Here is a 22,300-nt window from a genome sequence, read left to right as displayed (position 1 = left end):
TGATAATTCAGTGATGAGGGTAAAGGACCAAAGTGCACCTTATCAATAAGTACTATGAAGTGGTAGGTAAAAGGTAGGCAATGGGGTATTGAAGGGATTTGCGGCAACATAGTTATTCCAAGTATCTAGTTGTCAATAATTAACTATTGTTCTTGCAAATGTGAGAAGTACCAACTTTCATACTTAGCCTGACGAAAGGAAGTTCGATCTGTACCATGGACCAGTAAATTTTTAGTACTAACAATGTGTAGTGAAACACTTGAAATGTTTTCACTGGGCAACTGATGTTTTAGAATGAATCAAATTCTCTTAAGAATATGATCGTTGTTGCTATCATCAAATGTCAGTCTTGTATTTATGTACAATCTCATCTGTTTACACTCTACGCAACTATGCCAGTTGGCTTTACATTTTCATAATACTAGATCAGCGTGTACAAAATAATACCTCAAAAAAAATCACTTCTACATATTCCCAGAACCACTAATTGGCTCTCTTATCTCATCAGTTTCGTGGCTGGTTAGATTGGCCAAACCCAACAGGAACTCCATTGCATCAAATTTTCTTCGCAAAATGCTGCCAATCTTTGATCATAGAGTGGAGGTATACTTGGATTATTGGTGCACAAAATTGATTGAATGTCTTATCCTGGTGTGTGTGGTTTACGGCGTTCTACGTGTATCGGCTTTTTCATGAGGTTCTACAGCAATCAACTTGATGGCAGCAGCAATGGGCATCCCAAGGAAGCCGAAGAGTATGCTGATGAGCCACTGTTGCTGGGTCAGAGGTGTGGTGTTAGCGAAATCGCCCAGGAACTGGACTAGGATGAACTGGAAGAAGATGGTGCCGGTGAGGACACCAAGGAAAATGGAGTTCCCTGCCATGCCCCTCAGAACGTTGATGTCCTCCATCTCTCTTGAGCTTATTTCATTGAACACCTACAAAGCATGCAATTAATGAAAACTGGAACATATTAAAAAGATATGGCAATGCAAGGATAAAGTTACACACACACACAAACACACACAGATCCTCTTGTCTGATATATCTCTTCCATATTAAAGAGATAATTTTTGCTCCTAAATTTACCAGTACAAAAGAATGGTATTTTGCAAGTGCTAACATACCTGGCAGAAGACAAAAGTGTTGAATATGATTGTATTTAGTACAATATCAGCATGGTAGCCTTCCAGCCCAAACAAGTGTTTCCCTTGAGTTTGTAGATACCACATGACAGCGAATTGGTATAACGACTGCCCCACAATGTTCCTCCACATCACATTTGTGATGAACTTCCCTTTCCTTCCTACCGGTGCTTTCTTCATCAAGTTATTGTTAGGTGGTTCGGTGGCTAGTGCAAGCGCCCCTAGGGTATCCATGATCATGTTGACCCAAAGAAGTTGTACAGCTGTAAGTGGAGCATCCCCTGGCATGAAGAGAAATGTAAATGATGAGATAGAGATCTGATTAAGTTAATAGAATTATAAAGAGGATTTACCTGTGAAACATGCAGAAGTGAAGTTAACTAGTAATGCAACAACATTAACAGTAAGCTGGAACTGCACAAATTTTTGGATGTTCACATAAACAGAGCGTCCCCATTTGGCAACAGTAACAATCGTGGAGAAGTTGTCATCCAGAATTACAACATCAGCACTCTCTTTTGCCACCTGCATAAAACAATTTATACAAGCCTCAGGGATGTTTGTAGTTTGTACCACAAACTGGCGCGCTTGGTCAAATTAACATTATAGAGGATATTGAATTTATGATCAGAATGGAAAAGCACAAACCACGAACCAGATTATTATTTTCATTTCATTTCCAAATTCCAAAAAGAAATGTTATTTGCCAAACAAAAAGCAGTAAACCAACATGTAGCAAGTTAAATCAAGATTGCCTATTACAGCCTTATAGGTACAGTTCCACACTACTTCCATCATCCAGCAACTTTTCATAGCTATCTCATGTTGGCAACGACTTCTATTATTTTATAGAGATAATGGATTGTCTCTATTTTATATATCGATGAGCTGTGCATCATCAGAATGTAGGAGCTACATCCTCTGAGAACCTCAGAGGACTTCGACAATAGAATTTACAGATATACTTTTGTGCCATCAAAGGGGTTTTACAGCAAATGGAGCATTACAAGTAAATACAAGCCAATGGACCAGTGATATGGTAAATAGCATTGGAAATAGAAAACTAGAATACTGATAATATACAAAAGAAAGGCTCACAGCATATTTCTTATAGAAATTTAACTACATAGGTATCCTTCACAATTTAGTTAATACAGTTAATAAGGATATCTAGATGCGATGTCCAATTCAGGTCCAGTTGAGTTAACCAGTGAAGTTTTTACATAAACATTTGCAGATGAAGAGATTTTAAGTGCTTGTACTCATGACTCAGTGGTGTTACTAGTTTATTACCTCAGTCCCTGCAATGCCCATGGCAAGTCCAATATCTGCCTCACGCAGCGCAGGTGCATCATTAGTGCCATCACCAGTCACAGCAACAACTTCATTGAATGCGGTGCGCAAGTGCTTCACAAGTGTATGCTTATCAAGTGGGGAAGAACGGGCTAGTACCTTCAGTTACCAGAATTATCACATGAGAGCTCCCCAGATGGATAAACACTTACAGAACCAAAATTTAAAATTATTAGGTGTATAAAAAACCTGCATTTTTGGAATCAAATCATGGAGTTCTTCAGCACTTTTCTCTCTAAACTCAGCACCCTCAATTGCAATGCCATCCTTGGTAAGTATGCCACATTCCCGAGCAATTGCTTTTGCTGTATCAATATTGTCTCCTGTAATCATTCTCACTGAAATGCCAGCTGACCGGCAAGTTGCCACAGACTGCCTGACACCTGGACGAACAGGATCTTTAATACCAACAATGCCGATGCAAGTGTATCCTTGTAACGGTATTTGCTCTTGAGTAGAAAACCCTTCTTCCATTTCCCTATAAGCAAGGCAAAGTGTTCTGAGCGCTTCACTAGAAAAGGCTTTGATTATATCATTGAGCTTACTGGAAGTTTTATCATCAAGGGGGACAATACAACCTCTTTCATCAATAAACTTATCACATGCAGCCAATACTATTTCTGAAGCACCTTTACAATGTGCACGATATCCTCCACCAGGAAGCTCAAGAATGGTACTCATCCTCTTTTTGGTTGAATTAAAAGGTTCCACTTTAACAATCTTACTTCCCAGTTGCTTTTCTTTGCAATCTCCGTCTAGCAACAGTGCAAACTCCAACAAAGCTGTCTCAGTAGGGGTGCCTAGTATTTGATACTTCCCATCTTGGTTAGTCACCACTTCGCCACTGGTGTTGTTAAATATGGACTCCAGAAGAGTTTCTACAGCAACTTCTGGGAAATTGGAAGACATGTTTGGAGTCTGTGGATTGTTAACTTGTATGGTATTCCCACAGATGCAGGCTTTTACAACAGTCATGCGGTTTGTTGTCAGTGTTCCTGTCTTGTCACTGCAAATGACTGTGGCAGAGCCCATGGTTTCACAGGCAGCCAACTGTCGAACAAGTGCCTTGTCATTCATCATTTTCTTCATTGCAAATGCAAGGCTCAAAGTGACTGCCAATGGCAATCCCTCAGGTACAGCAACAACAACAATTGTAACTGCAACAGCAAAATGATCCAATATCTCTAGCACATCATCTCCGGACCAACTCAAAAGAAGCCCGTCAAGGTATTTCTGGCCAATTATCCCTTGTGAGAGGACAATGAAAGTCAATACAGCAAAAAATAGACCAATTTTCCCAATAGTATTCGCAACTCCATTAAGTCTGGTTTGAAGTGGAGTTTCATCATCCCCACCATCAGTAAGAACAGCCATTAATTTGCCCCATTGTGTTCTCATCCCAACTGCTGTAACCAGCATTTTGCAGGACCCATCAAGCACTTTCGTCCCTGATAAAAGATAAGGGTTATCTTCGTTTACAAAAACAGGTTCACTCTCCCCAGTTAGACTAGACTCATCGACCAACACAGAAAACCCAGAAATAAATAGGCCATCTGCAGGAACCTGATCTCCAACAGCAAGATGGACAGCATCACCAGGAAGAAGGTCATCTATCAGTACTCTTTGTCTCAAGCCATTCCTTGTGACTTGAACAAGAATTTTCCTTTTCTCCTTGTCAAGGTCCCTGAATTGCAAGGACTGCTGATAGTTACTTGTTCCGGTAACAGAAACAACAAGGAGGATACTTGCAACAATGCCAACGCCATCATGGGCTCCTTGTGGCCATCCTTCTGTGGTTATGCCAACAACCAAAGAGAAAATAGCACACGCACTAAGAATTATAAGGGTTGTGTCTTCCAGTGCTTCCCATACAAACTCCCAAAAGCTGCGAATCTCGGTCTCAGCAAACTTATTTACTCCATATATGTCCTGCCTTTGATTCAAGAGGTCCTTGTCTGTAACTATACCATTGGTTAATGATGTTCCTAATTTGTCTGCGATCCCATTTAATTGGCCATGCACAGTCAACTTTTTAGTGTCGCGACTTTCAACAATAGATGCTAGTTCATCAGCATCAATCTGGAACCCTGCAGCTTGAACATCTTCAGGAACAATATATGCACTTCGAAGTGAGACACCTGAGTATATGTATTTTTTGGCAACATACTTAGATACTAGAATCTTTCAAGGCTGCATTCAAATCAGAAAATATGGGCATGACTTGGACTCCACTGCAATATATAAGATGAAACAGTTGAATAATTACAAAATTACCATGTTCAAACTCGAGTGTAGCTTTGGATGGCAGTGCAGCAACCTGTAACTTCTCCTGCCACACACTTGATGCTTAAATTTCAAAGTTCAAACCCACTTAGAGGAATACAAGCAAAAGAACCTAGCATTTTAGTGCACTAACACTACTAATGCAAGTTTGAGAATATGAAGGTTTGAAAAGGATTTATAATGGCATTAAAAATTAGACAATGTTAATTATAGCATGTTCAGAGTTATCAATGACAGGAGGTTAAGCAATATTTTCTAGCTCATAGAACGTTACAGTAGTTACAGAAAAAAGGATGCGATGTATCATAAATATACTTGATTTTACATCCAAGCAAACTACCACGTGTGATTTAATTTTACAGTTCTAACAGGAAAATAAAATTCAAGGTTGAATTTTAGTTGCTAAATACTTGTCGAAAAGCCGTTATTACAGACCAATTGCCACGACAGAAATTAGTACTTATCATTGCATTATCCTATGTCCATGATTTTTAGCCAGCTAAGGATGTCAATTGAGAAACCCGGCGATTTTTAGCCAGCTAAGGATGTCAATTGAGAAACCCGGCGATATGGATTATTCGCGCGCGCGCGCACACACACACTATGATTCTAACGCAGCAATCCGTGCGCATATTAACAGAATTCAGAACCCAGTGCCCAAAAAAAAAAAAAAGGTAAAAACGAGAATACAAAAAAAAAAAAAAATCGAGCAGCAGGAGAGGATCAGTGGATCGCAGTAGCAAGTTCTAGCAGAAACTACTAAATTAATAACAGAACTGCGAGTGAGGGGGAAGAGACGGACATGATGCGATGCTCGCCTGCAGCTGGAGAGCGCGCCGCCGCCGCCGCGGCCGGGCTTCCTGTGCAGCGCCGGCGCGGCGATACAACCCGGCCACGCCCCCCGTGGGGGCAGCAGCGGCGGGATCCGGCGGCCGTGGACAGCGGCGGCGGCGGGGAGCCGAAGCGGGCAGCAGCCATTGACGCCGCTGTGCATTGCTACCGTTCACCTCACCTTTTTTTTTTTTGAGAATTTTTCTCCTCTTTGTTTTTTCCCAGGATAACACAGTAAACACGTTCACTGGGAGAGATTTGGCTGCTTGTGTGCTTGATAGCAACCAGTTCAGACTTCAGATAAGATATTTCCTCTTCTCCCTGTCAAATATTTTGCTTTCAATATGTTTCCTTTCGTTGCCTTTTATGGATAAATTATATGGAGTATACTAAAGCCAACATGGTCAAGAAATTTGCCTGATGATAAAGACTGCAGATAATATCATCCTACTCAACAGGTAATTTTTAGACATGTGTTACTCCCTCCGTCTCAAAATATAAATATTTTTAGTATAGTGACAAGTCACATTTTTAACTTTAACTATTAATAGAAAAAAGATCAATCATATAAAATTGATATTACTAAATTCATCATTAAACAAATTATCATAATATACAGCTCCTTTTATTTAAAACATCTTACTTTTATATATATAGATAGTCAAAGTAGCATCTCGGAGACCATACTTATATTTTGTGACGGAGGAGTAACAACCTGCAACCATCTGATTTGCAACCTGCGCTCCGCTCACACACTATGGAAGTCGATGAACAACAGAATTTTCGAAAGACAGCAATCTCGGCTATCAAACACAGATCAATAAATCATCGGTTCTCCGGACCTTCCGAGTTGCCGGGCCAACAACTAAATCAAAACGAAAATCAGCCTCTGGTCTGAACTAATCAGACGAGGCTAATGTACAGTCCTTTTTTCAACTTTTGTACATTCCCGTGCCCCCCTCTCTCTCTTTCTTCCTTTCCTCCTCCTTTTCTCATTTTCCCCTTAATCGTGCCAACTTCGTAACTTATCATTTCTATCAATGAAATGGCTATAAGGTAGAGCTTCTTTATGTCAGAAAAAAAATCTCGTGCAGAATCGTATGACATTTGAATAAATTATGAAATTAATTTAACAGGATTCTTGAGTTATATATTTACAATTTACATGCTAGTCTGAAAAGAACATGGAATGAAGTTACATGTACAGCAGTTTTTCAAGTGGGCAAATCGCTCTGTAGGATTAAAAAGAGTGCCTGAATAGGTAGCTACAGTATGTTACAAGTTCTTGTTAACCTTGTGAAAGAAAGCATCAATAGGTATGTGTTTTCCTTCTTTTGAAGACTTGAGCTTCTTCTTTGGTGTGGGTGTGCTAGAGCATGGCCTTTCAGCTAACCTGCTGAATACACAAAAGGTTCATACCCATGAAATTCATCTGATGTCTACATGATAACAGCTCCACAGGGAAAAAAAAGGTTCATACCCATGAAATTCTTCATCTCAGCTAATTTATTTTCAAATAACCATGGCAAAAGGCAACTCACCCACAGTAATAATCCCAGTAAAACACTTCAGGATTTACATCTCGTTAAATAATATTTATTACGTCACTGAACTAAAGCAGATCAAGAAATAACATAGGGATATCTATGAGCGTGTGGCAATAGATACATACCTCTCTTTCGAGAGGGGGCCTGTGCTGTCCACTGCCTCTTCCTGCTGAAGCATTTCAGCCAAGTGGAAATCTGAATGTTCTTGTCTCTCCTCCTCAAAACCTGGAGGTAGTTCAAATCCACAAATGGAACAAATGTAGCCATTTATCCAGAAAAGCTGATCAGGTTTACTCGATGAAGTAGTTGCGTTAGAGCTGGTGAGCTGGCCATCAAACTTTACAGTATGTGTACCCTGCAAGGGGAAAAAGGTTAGCTTTCTGTCTTTCATTAAGCATGGAAACACTCAGTAAAGAAACACTTAAAAGGTGTTGAATCAATATTATCCCTTTGTCAATGGAATAATTAGACAAAAGCACATACCTTCGAACTGGAGGAGTCATCATCCAATTCTTTTCCACCAACACCATCACACATAAGTGGATTGCTTGATGCAGCATCATTATTATAATTGTCTGAGCTCCTTCCTTCTGGAACAAATAAGTTCTTTTCATGCAAAAACAATGCCTGATCATCCATGGAATCATGCTCTAAATAATCGACCTTGGTCATCACATTAGTGCAATAGTTATCCCCTCCTGTGGTATTACCGATGCTTGGACTGTTTGCTCCAATGACATTTGAGTTGTCAGGCGTGCGGAAAAATCTATCTAGTGTCTTTTGGGTTTGGGTAGATGAATCATCCTTCTCATCGCGAAGTTGGGACATCCGCAACCCTGTTGAATTGTATTGGCATGACTGTTACTCACTCCATTGGGAAACAAGAGCAAACATATTAAAAAATATATAAAATGCAATACATCCAGATACATCAAAAATATGAACATAGTAAAATAAAAATCAGTACATAGTGTGCCTTTTATATTATTTTTTTAATAAAAAAAGGGCAGGAACTCTACCTAATGCATCAAAGGAGGAGAATTCATTCGCTAATTTTAAGGAGCACAACATTAATCCATATACTGCTCAAAGAAAACTCCTGCCCCATGTCTTTTATGTTCATTACATTCCAGATAAGGTCAAAAAAGAAGCATGCACCATGGCATAATCACATGCCTACGCTGTCAACACAGCTAGATCAACTTGGGCATCATCCAATAACAGTATCAAATACTATGGAAGCTCATGCTTACCCATCAATCTCAAAGAAAGAGGCAGTTCAGCCTTAAGCAATTTCCTAGCGTAGATCAGGATGTCTTCCTTGGAGTTGATATAGTTTTGTGTGGTTACTGCTCTTGTCCTGACCTGGTTTAGATGGTTGATCAATCTAATGAGCCATGAACAAAAACTCCTGGTGATCTAAGTCCTATAATTACTGGAGACTAGTTAATGTTATACAAATGGAAGATGAAAACCTCAAAAGCGGCAGTCTTTAGTTTGAGTGTTAGTGTCCTTCCCTTCAGGCATTCTTTTTGCATATCATCGGCCAAATTGTCTGCGAGACTATCTGCAAATAAATAATAATATGGTGGGTGTGAGTCACGCATGGAGAAACATTTACAGATTTAGCACATAGCATGTGGTAAGGCCTGAAAATCATTACATAATCTTTTAACGCATTTAAATGCTTTACATACAAGTATATTATTTTTGCAGTTACTTTAGGAATTTATCATATCAAACACACATAGTTATAGTGGCACCAGTTCTTTTCCTATGTACACACACATGTTCTGATAATACTCTTTTTTTTTTCTGTACCTTATCCAAAATTTAAGATTTCAGAATTCTGAAATACCAAACCCTGGTTAGTTGCCTGTTTCCAGTCAACTTGGCTTCTAGTATCTCATATGTAGAAATGTAGAATAATTGACACATGAAATAGCTCATATTCATAGAGCGTTGGGATCCTTCAATCCCGGACCAGTGGTCCCCAGCACTATCAAGATTGAACACCAGATCTCAGGTATGCAGTCAAAGCTGCCTAACAAGTTCCACCTTGCATAGTTTGCTATCCCAACCAAAACTACCACTCACCAGAAATTATATTTCCTCATCAAATGTAAACAGCTTGTTGCAGCATAATTGACTAATTTCAAACAACTACTTTCTACTCAAGCTCTCGAATAATCATGACGTGTCTCAAATTATTGCGCAAAATAATATGCTCTTGGCCTATTGACAAATATACCATTAAAATAGGAAAAATGCTTCTGTTCGAATAAGATTGCAAGTCTCTTCTGTAAGACAACCTAGTTACTTAGTAACAATAGCATATGAAATTTCAAAGTAGCTTCAAGGTTTGAAATCTACAATCAACAGGCCTCATAGCTAGAACAATAACTTAGTAAGGATGTTTACCTAATTTCTCGAAAAGCATAGAACAATCATCTGTTGCCCTGAAAGTTCGCTCGCAACTTATACTTTTCCTTAGTCTTTGCTCAGGAGTTTCAGTACCGCCTAGTCCAAGACCAACCGAAATAAAGAAATCTGGAGAACGTCCAAAGGATCAAATTAAGCAGGCACAGAATGGTGTTTGGTTCAAGAAATTGAATTGTGGTGTCTGCTTGGGATAGGTATAATATAGCTTCTGAAAACTTGCAATGGAACTAACAAGTGTTACTAACATACGAACCAGCTGAGGATTCAGAAAAAAGAGCACATAAGAAAGAAGCCTTTTGCAGCATCTCCTGGCATGTACTGATACCAAGAACCTGACGTAACATTTGTTCTGTTACTTTGCCTATACCACCTATCTGCATACAAAGATCTTCAAATAAAAAATCAGCCTTCACCTTTTTCATGAATGTCCAAAGAGGCAAAGCACTTAGTAGTAAAGAAAACTCCATCTCAATTAAAGAAGTAAAAAGTGGTGTCCATAAATGGGGAATGCCCAAATGCTATTGTTTTGAAGGACTACTGTGGAAAGAATATGCGCACTGGTTAGAATATTTAGTGGTTTAACAATGTACGAATGAATATATATATATGAAGGAAACAAGAACTATTAGAACAACAAAATACTTCTAGAAACAAGGTCCATTCTTCACTACTAAAAACAGGAGTACCTTTCTTATAGGTAGTGTTGATACAAATGTTGTCACAGCTTCTTGGTCATTCGGCAAAATGAACTGTCCATTAGGCTTGTTGATATCAGAGCAAACCTAGCAAAAAGACAAGAATATGGGAGAAGAGACCTTATAAACTTTGCTCATGAATCACCTTGAAGGGAGAAAGATGATTAGAACTATTGAGCTAAAAAAATTTCCAGACATTTGTGGTGAACAGACTTTGCAATCGCAAGGTTGCAACCCCTATTGGCTACACATTACACAATGTGAAATCCTTGCCAGTACTAATAATAAATATTTGTTTATGAATTTCATTTTAACCAAACATGAAACTAAAAAAAAAAAAGCATACGCAACAAACAGAGAGAAGTGGTATAATTCTATAACAGCAAACAACCACAGATCCTCTAAAGACAAACTTTCAGTCAAAAAAACAAACAAACAAACAAACAAAAGCTACAATGTCTGACCTTAGCAATCATGCGGTTTGGAGCTACCCCAGCACTACAAGTTAGACCGGTTTCCTGGTGAATGGCACCCCTAAGTTCTGTAGCAACCTTCAAAATAAACATATACAATGGTCAATAAACTTTCAGTGTCGAAGTACTGGATTGTAGAAAAATAATGTAAGCCATCAAATACAAATCAAACCATATTTATTTCATTAGTCATAAGTAATTCACCAGGAAGTCATGATAATTACCTCCTCACCAGTAATGCCTCTATCGAAGCAGACTTTTGTAATATTGAGATATGCTTCATCTAGGCTTGTTGCAACAAAGTTGGGATCGTACCTTTGGAAAACTACAAAGTAAGCGATAAATTAATACAATTACGATACGCTAAAAAAATTTCATGGTAATTCAATAAACAGTAATAATGTACAAACCTTTTCTTGTCAATTCACTATAATAAGTGTATCTCTCAAAATTTGGACGGACAAAAACCAACTCAGGACATAATTTACAGCCAATAAAACCAGGCATTGCTGCACGAACTCCAAACTTCCGTGCCTGAATAAGTAAATTGATTACGTACTACACTATATAGCAGGGGATGTTGATTGTGCTTTCAATAAATAAATAAATTGCAACACCAACTCAGGTCCATCCAGTCTACAATGCTTAAAGAAAGCTAATTTTACACAACATGATCAGCGATTCTTCAGTAATCATTTCAATAGGGACCAAAACAAAATGGTATACAATAGCACCAACACTATTTAGTGATTAAAAAATTCCTTACACATGTCAAGATGTCATAAATCCTAGTATGCTAACCTCATAACTGGCAGTAGCTATCATAGACATGCTACCCACTGCCAATGGTTTTCCCTTCAAGGATGGATTTTCCAATATCTCGACAGTAGCATAAAAGGCATCCATGTCGGTGTGAAGCCATATCTTTGAAAGATCCCGTGAAGCTTCCAGCTCCAAAATTTTATGTTCGGCGACCTGAAAATTAAGCATGCTGCAAAAATTAGGATTCAAATATGGCATTAAAATTAACAAAGTAGCACCCGACAGACAAAGGCCAGCATTAAAAAAAAATACTCTTTACCTTCTGAAAATGTGATATGTCATTGTCAGTCAGCTTTGCACATTGTGCACGCAGATGGTCGATTTTTTGTTTGGTAATTGCCTCTTTCCTCTGTTCATTTTCAAAATATTTTGAACCCTTGCTCATTTCGTAGATTACCTTCTGCACCTTCTCTTTGTCAACTCCCTCCATTCCTAAGGCAGAATAACAAGAGAATAAAGACCAAAGCCATGCTTTGCACACTGGGGTTCCATGTTGTTTCCACAGATATCACATATTCACCTAAACATGTAATATAACTTCCTAAGTAAAGCTCCATCTAATTCGTGTTCTCTCTACCTTAATCTTTTGGATTTATTTGTACCAGTGATTTGCGCGATGCAGACCCCCTAATGCCCAAAACCCTACCCCCTACTGGCAACAATCTTACGCGACGGGAAGAGGGGAAATGCACACTCACCAGCTTTGGCGTTGGTGTAGGCGGTGTGGTACGACTCCCACGGCCTATCTCCTCCGCCATCGGGTGGCGTCCCCGCCATCGCGTGCGACGGCGAGGTTCTTCCCCCCACCGCAGGCGGGCGTCACGCGAGGCTAACAGAGGATGGGAAGGACTGATCGAGCCGTCGGTACGTCGGGCACCGGCGAGCTCTCCGCCGTCGTTGGCAATCAGGACGAGGAAGAATGGAGGGGGGATTAAACTCCGGCGAGGTGAGGTCGGCTCCGCCGCCAGCCAGCGGTCGCGCGCGAGGAAAGGGGTTGCCTTTTCCTCTCTTTTCCTTAGAAAAAATGTCCCGCCCGTGGGTGAAAGCTATTTTAATTTTATTATTAGCTTAGGTAAAGTAAAATTTATTATAGAAATAGGATATATATATATATATATATCTTTTTAGAAAATTATAAGCTGTAATTAGGAGTTTGATCGTGTCAAGTTAGCATGTAAGTTTTTTTTTAAAAGATTTCTTATACGACTTCATTTGTATTTCCAAAAACGAACGAGCTTGAAAACTAACTAAAATACGGATTTGTATTTTCAAAAGCGAACCAACTTAAAAATCGACTCATAGACGGATGATTTACTAAAGTACAGGTAAAAACATCTTTAATTTTTATAATAAAATAGAGATTTCAATTAATAACTTTTTCTTTTTTTTCTATTCTTCTGTGAGCGGAAGGGAAAATTTATATTCACACACCACTTCTGCAATTCGAACGCTTTTTATATGAGTTTCTAATGTTTCAATGTGCATCTTTATTATTTTAAAAGAACACTTATTATTTTAGTGCAGCTTTATTATTTTATTATTTTAGTTTGCTACCATGTATAATCATAGATATATACAGAGTTTGTCAGGGTTATGGATAAGGTATACCGTCTATCCTCGGATATACGATGGGTACCGATACGGTATACCCGCGCGTGTACGAATAGTTTCCGAATACATTAAGGAAATCTATCCCGCGATAGAAGCAGAATCTACGTTTGGAAGGAGTCCTACTTGGATGAGGCTGGGTTTTTACCATATCGTGAGGACTCCGATATCTCCGAGTCCTACTTGGAGATCAACTGACCTGCGGTATATAAGGGACCCCCTGGGCGGGACCTAAGGCATCGAATCTCACCGCCAACACACCCATCACAGCCTACGGAGCCGGAGCCTACAGGAGTCAAGTCGCCGGGAGATCTAGTCGGACCAACTCGACTATGGTCTCGTCGGTATCATCGAGTTCTGTTATTCCCTTTGTAATCTGTGGTGTCCATCATATAATCCCATACCAACTGGATTAGGGCTGACGGAGCGTGGGGCTCCTCACCGGGAGACCGCGCAGGCCCCCCTTTGCCGGTTCGGCCGGGGGCGCTACGTGAGGTTCTTCGCCCTTGATCTGAAGAACGTCAGCGAGAGAGGAAATGCACAAGACACGAGCGACGTAGACAGGTTCGGGCCGCTGAGAAGCGTAACACCCTACTCCTGTGTTCTGGTGGATCTGTGCGTGAAGGAATCCAGAGAGCCGGAGAGCGAGAGAGAGTTCAGGCTCTCCCGCCCATTCCCCCTCCTTCCCTCCTTTTTTCTCCTAGGCCTGGGCCTCCTTTTTCTCTGGTCCCGGGTCACCACATGGGCCCCTCCCTGCCTAAGAAGGGAAACATGCTTTTTACAATGAGGGCTAGTCTACAGCCGGAAGTAACGTCTGACAAGCAGAGCACATGCCTCCTGCCCCGCTCGCCTGCCTTCCCGGTGGACGCCCATTTCAACCTTCATTTAATGGCCAGCGACTTCCTTGCCATACTTGCGCTGAAGCCTGGAATGGATCTGACCGGGACTGACATACCAACTCCAGGAGTTAGCACGCCGGCTCCGGCTAGGGACGAGAGCCAGGAAGCTCTCATCATTCCGACGGGACGGGGCGAGGCGTGTGACAGGCCGCCTGTTGCCACCTAACCCGCGATCTGACCGGTCTGTGACCGGTCACACACCGCGACCGGTCACGGACCGGATAAGCGTGCGCGGCGCCGCATTAAATGCGGCGTGGTGCACTCGTCCAACCTGCTATAAATGCGGTTAGGTGAGCCCCGCTGCGCTCACCTAACCCACACACGTGGCGCCAAAACCACAGGGGGTCGGGGCGCCCCAGCCCTCGGGGCCGAAACGGGAGCGGTCCGACCCCTCGGGGAGACAGAGGGAGGGGTGGCCACGTCATCCTCGGGCCCGACCCCCCCGAGGGGGTCAGGCCAAGTGGGTGACCGCGGCTACCCAAGCCTCTAGTCACGATACCTCCGGCCCCATGTCACCGACAGTAGCCCCCGGCGTTACGCCAGGGCGATCGCCCCCCTCGAGGGAAGCGCTCGGGCGTGACGCCACTCCTTAGGCCCGGTGACAGGTGGGGCCGGTCCCTACAGGCGGACAGAAACCCAGCGGTCGCAAATCGCGCGCATCGGCAAGGGAAAACCGACCGACAATAATGAGCGGCCTCTTTAAGACCGCTACATTACTCGAGCAGCGCGCGAATCGGGATGAGCCGGTTCGTTTCGCCTGGAGACATGATGATGGCGCTTTTCACGGTTGGCAACCGTAGTTAATGCGCGCACAATCTGCCCCATCTCAACCGCCACGGCCGCACATTTGCCGCGTGCGCCGCAAACGGGCGAGTGGGGTTAGTGGAGGCGTGGGCGCGAGAAACGAGGGGGCGAGGTAGTGGGCACGGGAAGCGAGGAGCCGGGCATAGCGTTGGCAAGGGTGTAAAGACGCCGAGAAAGGGATTCGTTTCTTTCCTCTCGCCACTCTTCCCCTTGCCTTCGCCACTTGTGCTCTAACTCTTCGTTTCCTGTGCCCTACCCTTGCCGCACTCGCTCGCTCTCAAGCTCCTCCTCCGCCGGCGTCATGGCACGGGGCTCCGCACCGCTCGACGGTAGCGTGCTGCCGCCTTCCCGCATCGTGAGCGAGAGGCAGGCCAGGCTGCCGCGCCGATTCATGCCGGAATCTGCCACCGGCCGGGAGGTGGTCGCGCTGGGCGAGGGACGCCCGGCGCCACACTACCCGGGGCGGTCCGTCTTCTTCCTCTCTTTCGCAATGGCGGGGCTGGTCCCGCCATTCTCTATTTTTTTCATGGATATTCTGGAGTTTTATGATCTCCAGATGGCGCACCTCACCCCCAACGCGATAATGACGTTGGCCATCTTCGCGCACCTGTGCGAGATGTTTATCGGGGTGCGCCCATTTCTCCGGCTGTTCCGGTGGTTCTTCACCGTACAGCCGGTGTCGCCGCCGACGGTAGTCGGTGGCTGCTACTTCCAGCCGCGGGGGCAGGTGCTGAACCGCTACATTCCCTACGTCCTCCGCAAAAAGTGGGACGACTGGAAGAGCGATTGGTTCTACACCCCCTCGCCGACGAAGCGCACCTCCGACTTCCGAGCCAGCCCCCGGCGCAGGCCTCCAGCTGGCGGGCGGCGGTAGATCTGGGAGACGGCTACGACGCCGTTCTTGACCGCCTGGCGGGTCTGCGATCCCAGGGGCTCACGGGGGCCATGGTGTTCGGCGACTACGTTCGTCGCCGGATCGCGCCGCTCCAGCGGCGCGCCCGAGGCGCCTGGGAGTACACCGGGCCCGAGGACTACATGAGGACCCACCAGGGGCGCAAATGGGACTGGGACCCTGAGGACTTCAGGATGGTGGTCCAACGGGTGCTGAATCTCAGCTCCGTGGAGGCATCCCTCATCCCTCAAGGGGTCCTCCCCCTCTGCTGCGATCCAGAGCGCGCCAAGATTCTGGCCATCATGCAGGCGGTCGGGGCGTCGGGGGAGCGGGCCCCCCGAGGCCACGATGGCGTGGGCGGGAGCCGCAGGGGGGAACAATCTACCCCGGGAGGGGGTCGTGCTTCTGGGCCCCGCGACGGGGGCCCGGGGGGCAGCCGCCCTGCCGACGCCCGGGGGAAGAGGAAGCAGGAGGGTACCCCTCCCCCATCTCCTCCCCGAGGGGGCGGGGCGGTGCGTGCCAGCAGCAGGCGCCCGGAGGGTGCCGTGCCGACGCCGCAGCCCGAGGGGGAGCGAAAGAAGAAACGGCCCCGCAAGATGGGGGGGATCGTGCCATGCCGGGGGAACCTCATCTCGCCGCCGAGGTGGTCGTTTAGCCGACCTCCCCGCAGGTTCGTCCCCGCGCCCACCGCGGCCGTATTCATTCTCCCATCTCCCAAGGCGAGTTTTCACTCACCCGTTTCTTTTTGTCTTCTGGTTTTTCTTCTGCCTCAGTGAGATCCCGTCGCGCCCCCCCGCCATTCCAAGTCCGGCCGGTCTGAGGCCGAGGAGACGGCGACCGCGGAGGCCCGGAGGCGGGAAGCTGACCGGCGGGAAGCCGCGGACCGCCTCCGGGAAGCTGAGGAGGCTGCCCAGGAGGCCGTCCGGGTTCGCCAGGCTGAGGAGGCCGCTCGGGAGGAGGCCAGACTCCGCCGGGCCGGGGAGTCCGTCCGGGAGGCAGAGGCGGCGCGCGCACGCCAGGCAGCCTGCCACACCCCCGACCCGACTCCGCCCGAGGCGATGACGATTTCCGAGGCCAACCACGACGAGGCTGCGGGCGCGCCGCTCGGGCCCGACCCCTCGGGTGACGCTTGGGACGAGCCAGCTTCGGGGGACGCCCCCGAGTCCGGCACGTCAATCGGCGGGCCGAGCCGCGCGGCACCCATACCGAGGCGGCTCTCCCCTCTGTCTTCCGCTGCCCCACTGAGCGCGGAGCCCCTCCTGCAGGCCTTGGCCGCCGCGAACAGCACGGTGCTGGACGGGTTAAGTGCCCAGATGGAGGCCCTGCAGGAGGAGCGGGCGGAGCTCGACGCGGCGTGGGCGCGCGTCGAGGAGGGGCGGCGCTCGGTGGAGGCCATGGTGGAGGCGGGCCGCAAGGCACACCGCCGGCACGCCTCACAGCTCGAGGCCCGTCGTAGGGACCTGGCGGAGATCGCCAGGGAGGTGGAGGAGGAGCGGGAGACTGCCCTCATCGCCACCGCCGTGCTCGACGAGGCGCGGGATGACCTCCGCCTCCAATACGGGAGCCGGGCGGCGGAGCTAGAGGAGAAGCTCGACGCTGCCCAGGGAGTCCTTAACGCTGCCGCTGCCCGGGAACGGCGGGCGGCGGAGAACGAGGCGGTGTCCCGACAGCGCGAAGAGGCCCTTGAGGCTCGCGCCACGGTGCTGGAGGAGCGCGCCCGCGCCTTGGTCGCGAAGGAGAGAGACCTGGCGGACCGCGAGGCCGCCGTCGCCACCCGGGAGGCAACACTGGCGGCGCACGAGGCCACCTGCGCCGAAGAGGAGTCCACACTCCGCCTCCGCGAGGACGCGCTCACCGAGCGGGGGCGAGCTCTCGAGGAGGCCGAGGCCGCGGCGCAGTGGCTAGCGGACAGCCTGTTCCTCCGCGAGGCAGCGCGGGAGGAGCAGGCGCGCCGCAATCTGGAAGGCGCCCGCGCCGAGAGGGCCGCACTGGATCAGCGGGCCGCTGAGCTCGAGGCGCGGGCGAAGGAGCTGGACGCGAGAGCGCACAGCGGCGGGGCGGCCGCGGGCCACGGCGACCTAGCCGCCCGCCTCGCAGCCGCCGAACACACCATCGCTGAGCTGCAGGGCGCGCTGGACTCGTCCGCCGGGGAGGTCGAGGCCCTCCGCTTGGCGAGCGAGGTAGGGCCCGGCATGCTTCGGGACGCCGTCTCCCGTCTAGACCGCGCCGGGCGGCAGGCGGGCCTCTGGGGCGGGCGGTACGCGAAGTACGCCGCCAACCAGGGGGGCCTCGCCCAGCGCCTCTCAGAGATGGCCGGGGCCCTCGAGCGGCTCCCCGAGGAGCTCGAGGAGACGATCAAGTCATCCTCGAGGGACCTCGCCCGGGGGGCGGTGGAGCTCGTACTGGCAAGCTACCAGGCCAGGGACCCTGACTTCTCCCCGTGGGCAGCACTGGAAGAGTTCCCTCCCGGAACCGAGGACGGCGCGCGCGCGCAGGTCCGGGACGCCGTCGACCACATCGTCCACAGCTTCGAGGGTACGGCCCCTCGGCTCGCGTTCGCGCTCGACTCCGACGAGGAGGGCGGTGACGACAGTGCGGACGACAGCGACGACGAGGCCGGCGACCCGGGCGCGTCGGAGTGAGCCCCCAGGCCCCCGCCAATCTTAATAACTTTTCCTTCTTCTTCCGAGGCCTTCGGGCCCCCTTCTTGTATAGACTGATTTAATCTGCAATCAAGTAAAGAGGAAATTTCTGCGTCAGTTCAGTTTGTTGTGTGTGCGAGACGAGGATGGTCTGTGCCGCGGTCCTTCTGTGTCTTGGCTTGAACAAGGGCTCGTGCCCAGGTCCTAGCCTCAAACGGCGCGGGTCGGGGCTAGTGCCTGGGGAGATCCTCGTGTCGAGACTGGCCAGGCCGGGAGCGCGGTGACCGAGGGTTATGGATGACCCGATTGTGGGCCTTTGCCGATTCCCCCCCGGAGTTCACCACGCCCCGGGGCACGGCTCGGTTTTGGGCCCCGTTTGGCGATTTTAGCCGGCCCGGGCCACCGAGGGCAGGGTCGAGCACGAGCGTGCTAATTCAAGCCAAGATTCTTCAGAAGGAAACGATGGCACAGACACAGTCCTCAGGAAATCGAAAATGCTTTTATTGAAATACGGAAGAGAAAAAAGGTAAGTATATGCATGTGGTAGCCCCCGGCCAACCCTGCACGCCCGGGGGGGGGGGTGCGGGGTTGGCCCGAGCCCGAGACATGACACCCGACCCCCACTAGGGGTAGAAGCGACGAAGGTGTTCGATGTTCCACGGGTTAGGCAGCTCTGTGCCGTCGCCCGTGGCCAGCCGAACGGAGCCCAGCCGGGGGACGCCGATCACTCGATACGGACCCTCCCACATTGGTGAGAGCTTGCTCAGTCCAGCACGCGTTTGGACGCGGCGTAGGATGAGGTCGTCGACGCAGAGTGATCGGGCCCGGACGTGGCGCTGATGGTAGCGCCGCAGGCTCTGCTGGTAGCGCGCGGCTCAGAGGGCCGCGCGCCGCCTTCGCTCTTCCAAATAGTCGAGGTTGTCTCGGCGAAGCTGATCTATCAGCCTCGCAATACATGGTGACCCGAGGGGACCTCAGGGTGAGCTCAGATGGGAGGACCGCTTCCGCGCCGTAGACGAGGAAGAAATGCGTTTCCCCGGTTGCTCTGCTTGGCGTGGTTCGGTTCGCCCAGAGCACCGCTGGCAGCTCCTCGATCCACGAGTCGCCGTGCTTCTTGAGGACGTTGAAGGTCTTGGTTTTGAGGCCCTTGAGGATTTCCGCGTTGGCGCGCTTCACTTGGCCATTGCTTCTGGGGTGGGCGGGGGAGGCGAAGAGCTCACTAGTGAACTGGGTGCCGTTATCCGTAATGATACGGTTAGGCACCCCAAACCGAGCAGTGATGCCCCTGATGAATTTAAGCGCGGAGTGCTTATCGATCTTGATGACCGGATAAGCCTCGGGCCACTTAGTGAACTTGTCGACAGCGACATACAGATACTCGAACCCGCCCGGGGCCCGCCTGAACGGACCCAGGATATCGAGCCCCCTGACAGCAAACGGCCACGAAAGAGGTATGGTCTGCAGGGCCTGGGCCGGCTGATGGGTTTGCCTGGCGTGGAACTGGCACGCCCTGCACCGTCGGACCAGGTCGACCGCATCGTTGAGAGCCATCGGCCAATAGAAACCCTGGCGAAAGGCCTTGCCAACCAAGGTGCGTGAGGCGGAGTGGGCTCCGCACTCGCCTTCATGGACATCGGCGAGAAGCTCAACGCCTTGTTCCCGAGGAATGCACTTCAGGAGGACTCCGTTAGCCACGCGCCGATAGAGGGTCCCTTCCACCAGCACGTAGCGCTTGGAGATGCGCCGGACGCGTTCACTCCCTTCGCGGTCCTCGGGTAGAGTCTTATCTGCGAGGTACGCCTGGATCTCAGTGATCCAAGCAATCAATCTAGGGGAGCTGGGAGCGCTCCCCTCGGGTCCCGAGGCCTGGACTCCGACGGGCCTCGGGGGCCGTTCAGGCGCGTCCGTCTCCCCTAGGGGGTCGGGTCGCGCCGATGGCTGGGCAAGCCTTTCTTCAAAGGCGCCCGGTGGGGTCTGGGCTCGCGAGGAAGCGAGCCTTAAGAGTTCGTCGGCGACCGCGTTATCCCGTCTGGGCACGTGCCGAAGCTCTATCCCGTCGAAATGGCGCTCCATACGCCGCACCTGGCGCACGTAAGCGTCCATCTGCGGGTCAGAGCACTGGTACTCCTTACAGACCTGGTTAACGACCAACTGGGAGTCGCCTAACACCAGGAGGCGGCGGATCCCCAGTCCAGCTGCCACTCTGAGTCCCGCAAGGAGTCCCTCGTACTCCGCCATATTGTTGGTCGCCCGAAAGTCGAGGCGGACCAGGTATCTGAGGACGTCTCCGCTCGGCGAGGTCAACGTGACCCCCGCACCGGCGCCCTGAAGAGACAGGGAGCCGTCGAACTGCATCACCCAGTAGGCGGTGTGAGGCAGCTGCGAGGGGCCCGAGCTGGCCTCGGGGGCGGAGACGGGCTCGGGAGCTGGGCTCCACTCCGCCACAAAGTCGGCGAGGGCCTGGCTCTTGATCGCGTGGCGTGGTTCAAAGCGCAAATCGAATTCAGAGAGTTCGATTGCCCATCTCACCACCCGTCCAATACCCTCTCGGTTATGCAAGATTTGGCCGAGGGGGTAAGACGTAACCACCGTGACCCGATGCGCCTGGAAATAATGGCGCAACTTCCTCGAAGCCATCAGAATAGCGTAAAGCATCTTCTGGGCCTGAGGGTATCGGGTCTTGGCGTCCCGGAGGGCCTCGCTAACGAAGTAGACGGGCCGCTGCACCTTTCGGCGGGGCCGATCCTCTTCGCCAGGGGCCGCATCTCCAGGGCGCTCTTCGTCCGAGAGGCCACGCGGGGCGCACTCGGCTTCTGTGCCGACGACCTCGAGGTCAGAGGGCGACAGGCGCGGCCTTCCCGCAGTGGCCCCGGGGCCATCCTGGGGGTCGGGGGCGCCTGGCACCATCGGACAAGCAGGCGGAGGGCCAGCTCCGGCCGTCGGGGGCCTTGGGCCGCCGTTCGGCTCGGGGGCCTCTCCTCCCTGCTCTCTCCCGGGTCGAGTCGACGCAGGGTGGGGATGCGCGGAGTGAGGGTTTTCCTCGTCGCGCTCCACGACCAACGCCGCGCTGACCACCTGCGGGGTTGCCGCCAGGTAGAGTAGCAACGGCTCATCTGGCTCCGGGGCGACCAGGACTGGGGGAGAACTGAGGTACGCCTTCAACTGAGTGAAGGCCCGCTCAGCCTCCTCCATCCAGGTAAACGGCCCGGAGCGTTTGAGGAGCTTAAATAGGGGTAGTGCCTTCTCTCCCAGCCTCGATATGAACCGACTTAGGGCGGCCATGCAGCCGGTGACGCACTGCACATCCCTAAGCTTGCTGGGGGGGCGCATCCGCTCTATAGCTCGTATCTTCTCGGGGTTGGCCTCGATGCCTCGGGCAGAGACCAAGAACCCGAGAAGCTTGCCTGCAGGCACGCCGAACACGCACTTATCGGGGTTCAGCTTTATGCGGGCGGAGCGGAGACTTTCGAAAGTTTCCGCTAGATCCGAGAGTAAGGTCTCTTGGTTGCGCGTCTTCACAACCAAGTCATCAACATAGGCCTCAACATTGCGTCCTATCTGGCTACCCAAAGAAATTCGAGTAGTACGTTGAAAAGTAGGACCTGCATTCTTTAACCCGAAAGGCATTGTCGTATAACAATAAGTTCCTATGGGGGTAATGAATGCAGTTTTTTCCTCATCCTCCCTAGCCATGCGAATCTGATGATAACCAGAGTATGCATCTAGAAAACACAAAAGGTCGCACCCCGCGGTGGAGTCGACAATCTGATCTATGCGTGGCAGGGGGTAAGGGTCCTTAGGACATGCCTTGTTAAGGTCGGTGTAGTCGATGCACATCCGAAGCTTGCCGTTCGCCTTGGGAAC

The 22,300-nt window shown here is 49.4% G+C and overlaps 2 protein-coding genes across 4 annotated transcripts; both read right to left on the bottom strand.

Annotated features, from left to right (window-relative positions):
* Nucleotides 1-287: 287 nt before the first annotated feature.
* LOC136355753 (calcium-transporting ATPase 3, plasma membrane-type) lies at nucleotides 288-5,791 on the bottom strand. Of its 2 annotated transcripts, none has more exons than XM_066308642.1 (7): nucleotides 5,584-5,791; nucleotides 4,773-4,827; nucleotides 2,688-4,688; nucleotides 2,439-2,597; nucleotides 1,499-1,670; nucleotides 1,128-1,426; nucleotides 288-938 (listed from the first exon to the last, which is right to left on the bottom strand). In XM_066308642.1, the coding sequence occupies exons 3-7, from the start codon at nucleotides 3,915-3,917 to the stop codon at nucleotides 663-665; spliced, it is 2,136 nt and encodes a 711-aa protein (XP_066164739.1). In that variant the 5' UTR covers nucleotides 3,918-4,688; nucleotides 4,773-4,827; nucleotides 5,584-5,791; the 3' UTR covers nucleotides 288-662. The 2 variants fall into 2 exon arrangements, with proteins under 2 accessions (XP_066164739.1, XP_066164738.1); XM_066308641.1 differs by having other exon boundaries at nucleotides 2,688-4,636.
* Nucleotides 5,792-6,701: 910 nt separating this feature from the next.
* LOC128966546 (DNA Polymerase IV/Kappa) lies at nucleotides 6,702-12,639 on the bottom strand. Of its 2 annotated transcripts, none has more exons than XM_066308105.1 (14): nucleotides 12,290-12,608; nucleotides 11,851-12,023; nucleotides 11,571-11,744; nucleotides 11,180-11,303; nucleotides 10,994-11,094; nucleotides 10,761-10,847; nucleotides 10,288-10,383; nucleotides 9,855-9,975; nucleotides 9,581-9,709; nucleotides 8,635-8,726; nucleotides 8,413-8,524; nucleotides 7,643-7,995; nucleotides 7,285-7,514; nucleotides 6,702-7,008 (listed from the first exon to the last, which is right to left on the bottom strand). In XM_066308105.1, the coding sequence occupies exons 1-14, from the start codon at nucleotides 12,366-12,368 to the stop codon at nucleotides 6,888-6,890; spliced, it is 1,992 nt and encodes a 663-aa protein (XP_066164202.1). In that variant the 5' UTR covers nucleotides 12,369-12,608; the 3' UTR covers nucleotides 6,702-6,887. The 2 variants fall into 2 exon arrangements, with proteins under 2 accessions (XP_066164202.1, NP_001405298.1); NM_001418369.1 differs by having other exon boundaries at nucleotides 6,703-7,005; nucleotides 12,290-12,639.
* Between the last annotated feature and the right edge of the window lie 9,661 nt (nucleotides 12,640-22,300).

The sequence above is a fragment of the Oryza sativa genome, chromosome 3, assembly GCF_034140825.1.
Source record: "Oryza sativa Japonica Group chromosome 3, ASM3414082v1".
Classification (NCBI taxonomy): domain Eukaryota; kingdom Viridiplantae; phylum Streptophyta; class Magnoliopsida; order Poales; family Poaceae; genus Oryza; species Oryza sativa.
This window is presented reverse-complemented; position numbering and strand designations above follow the sequence as displayed.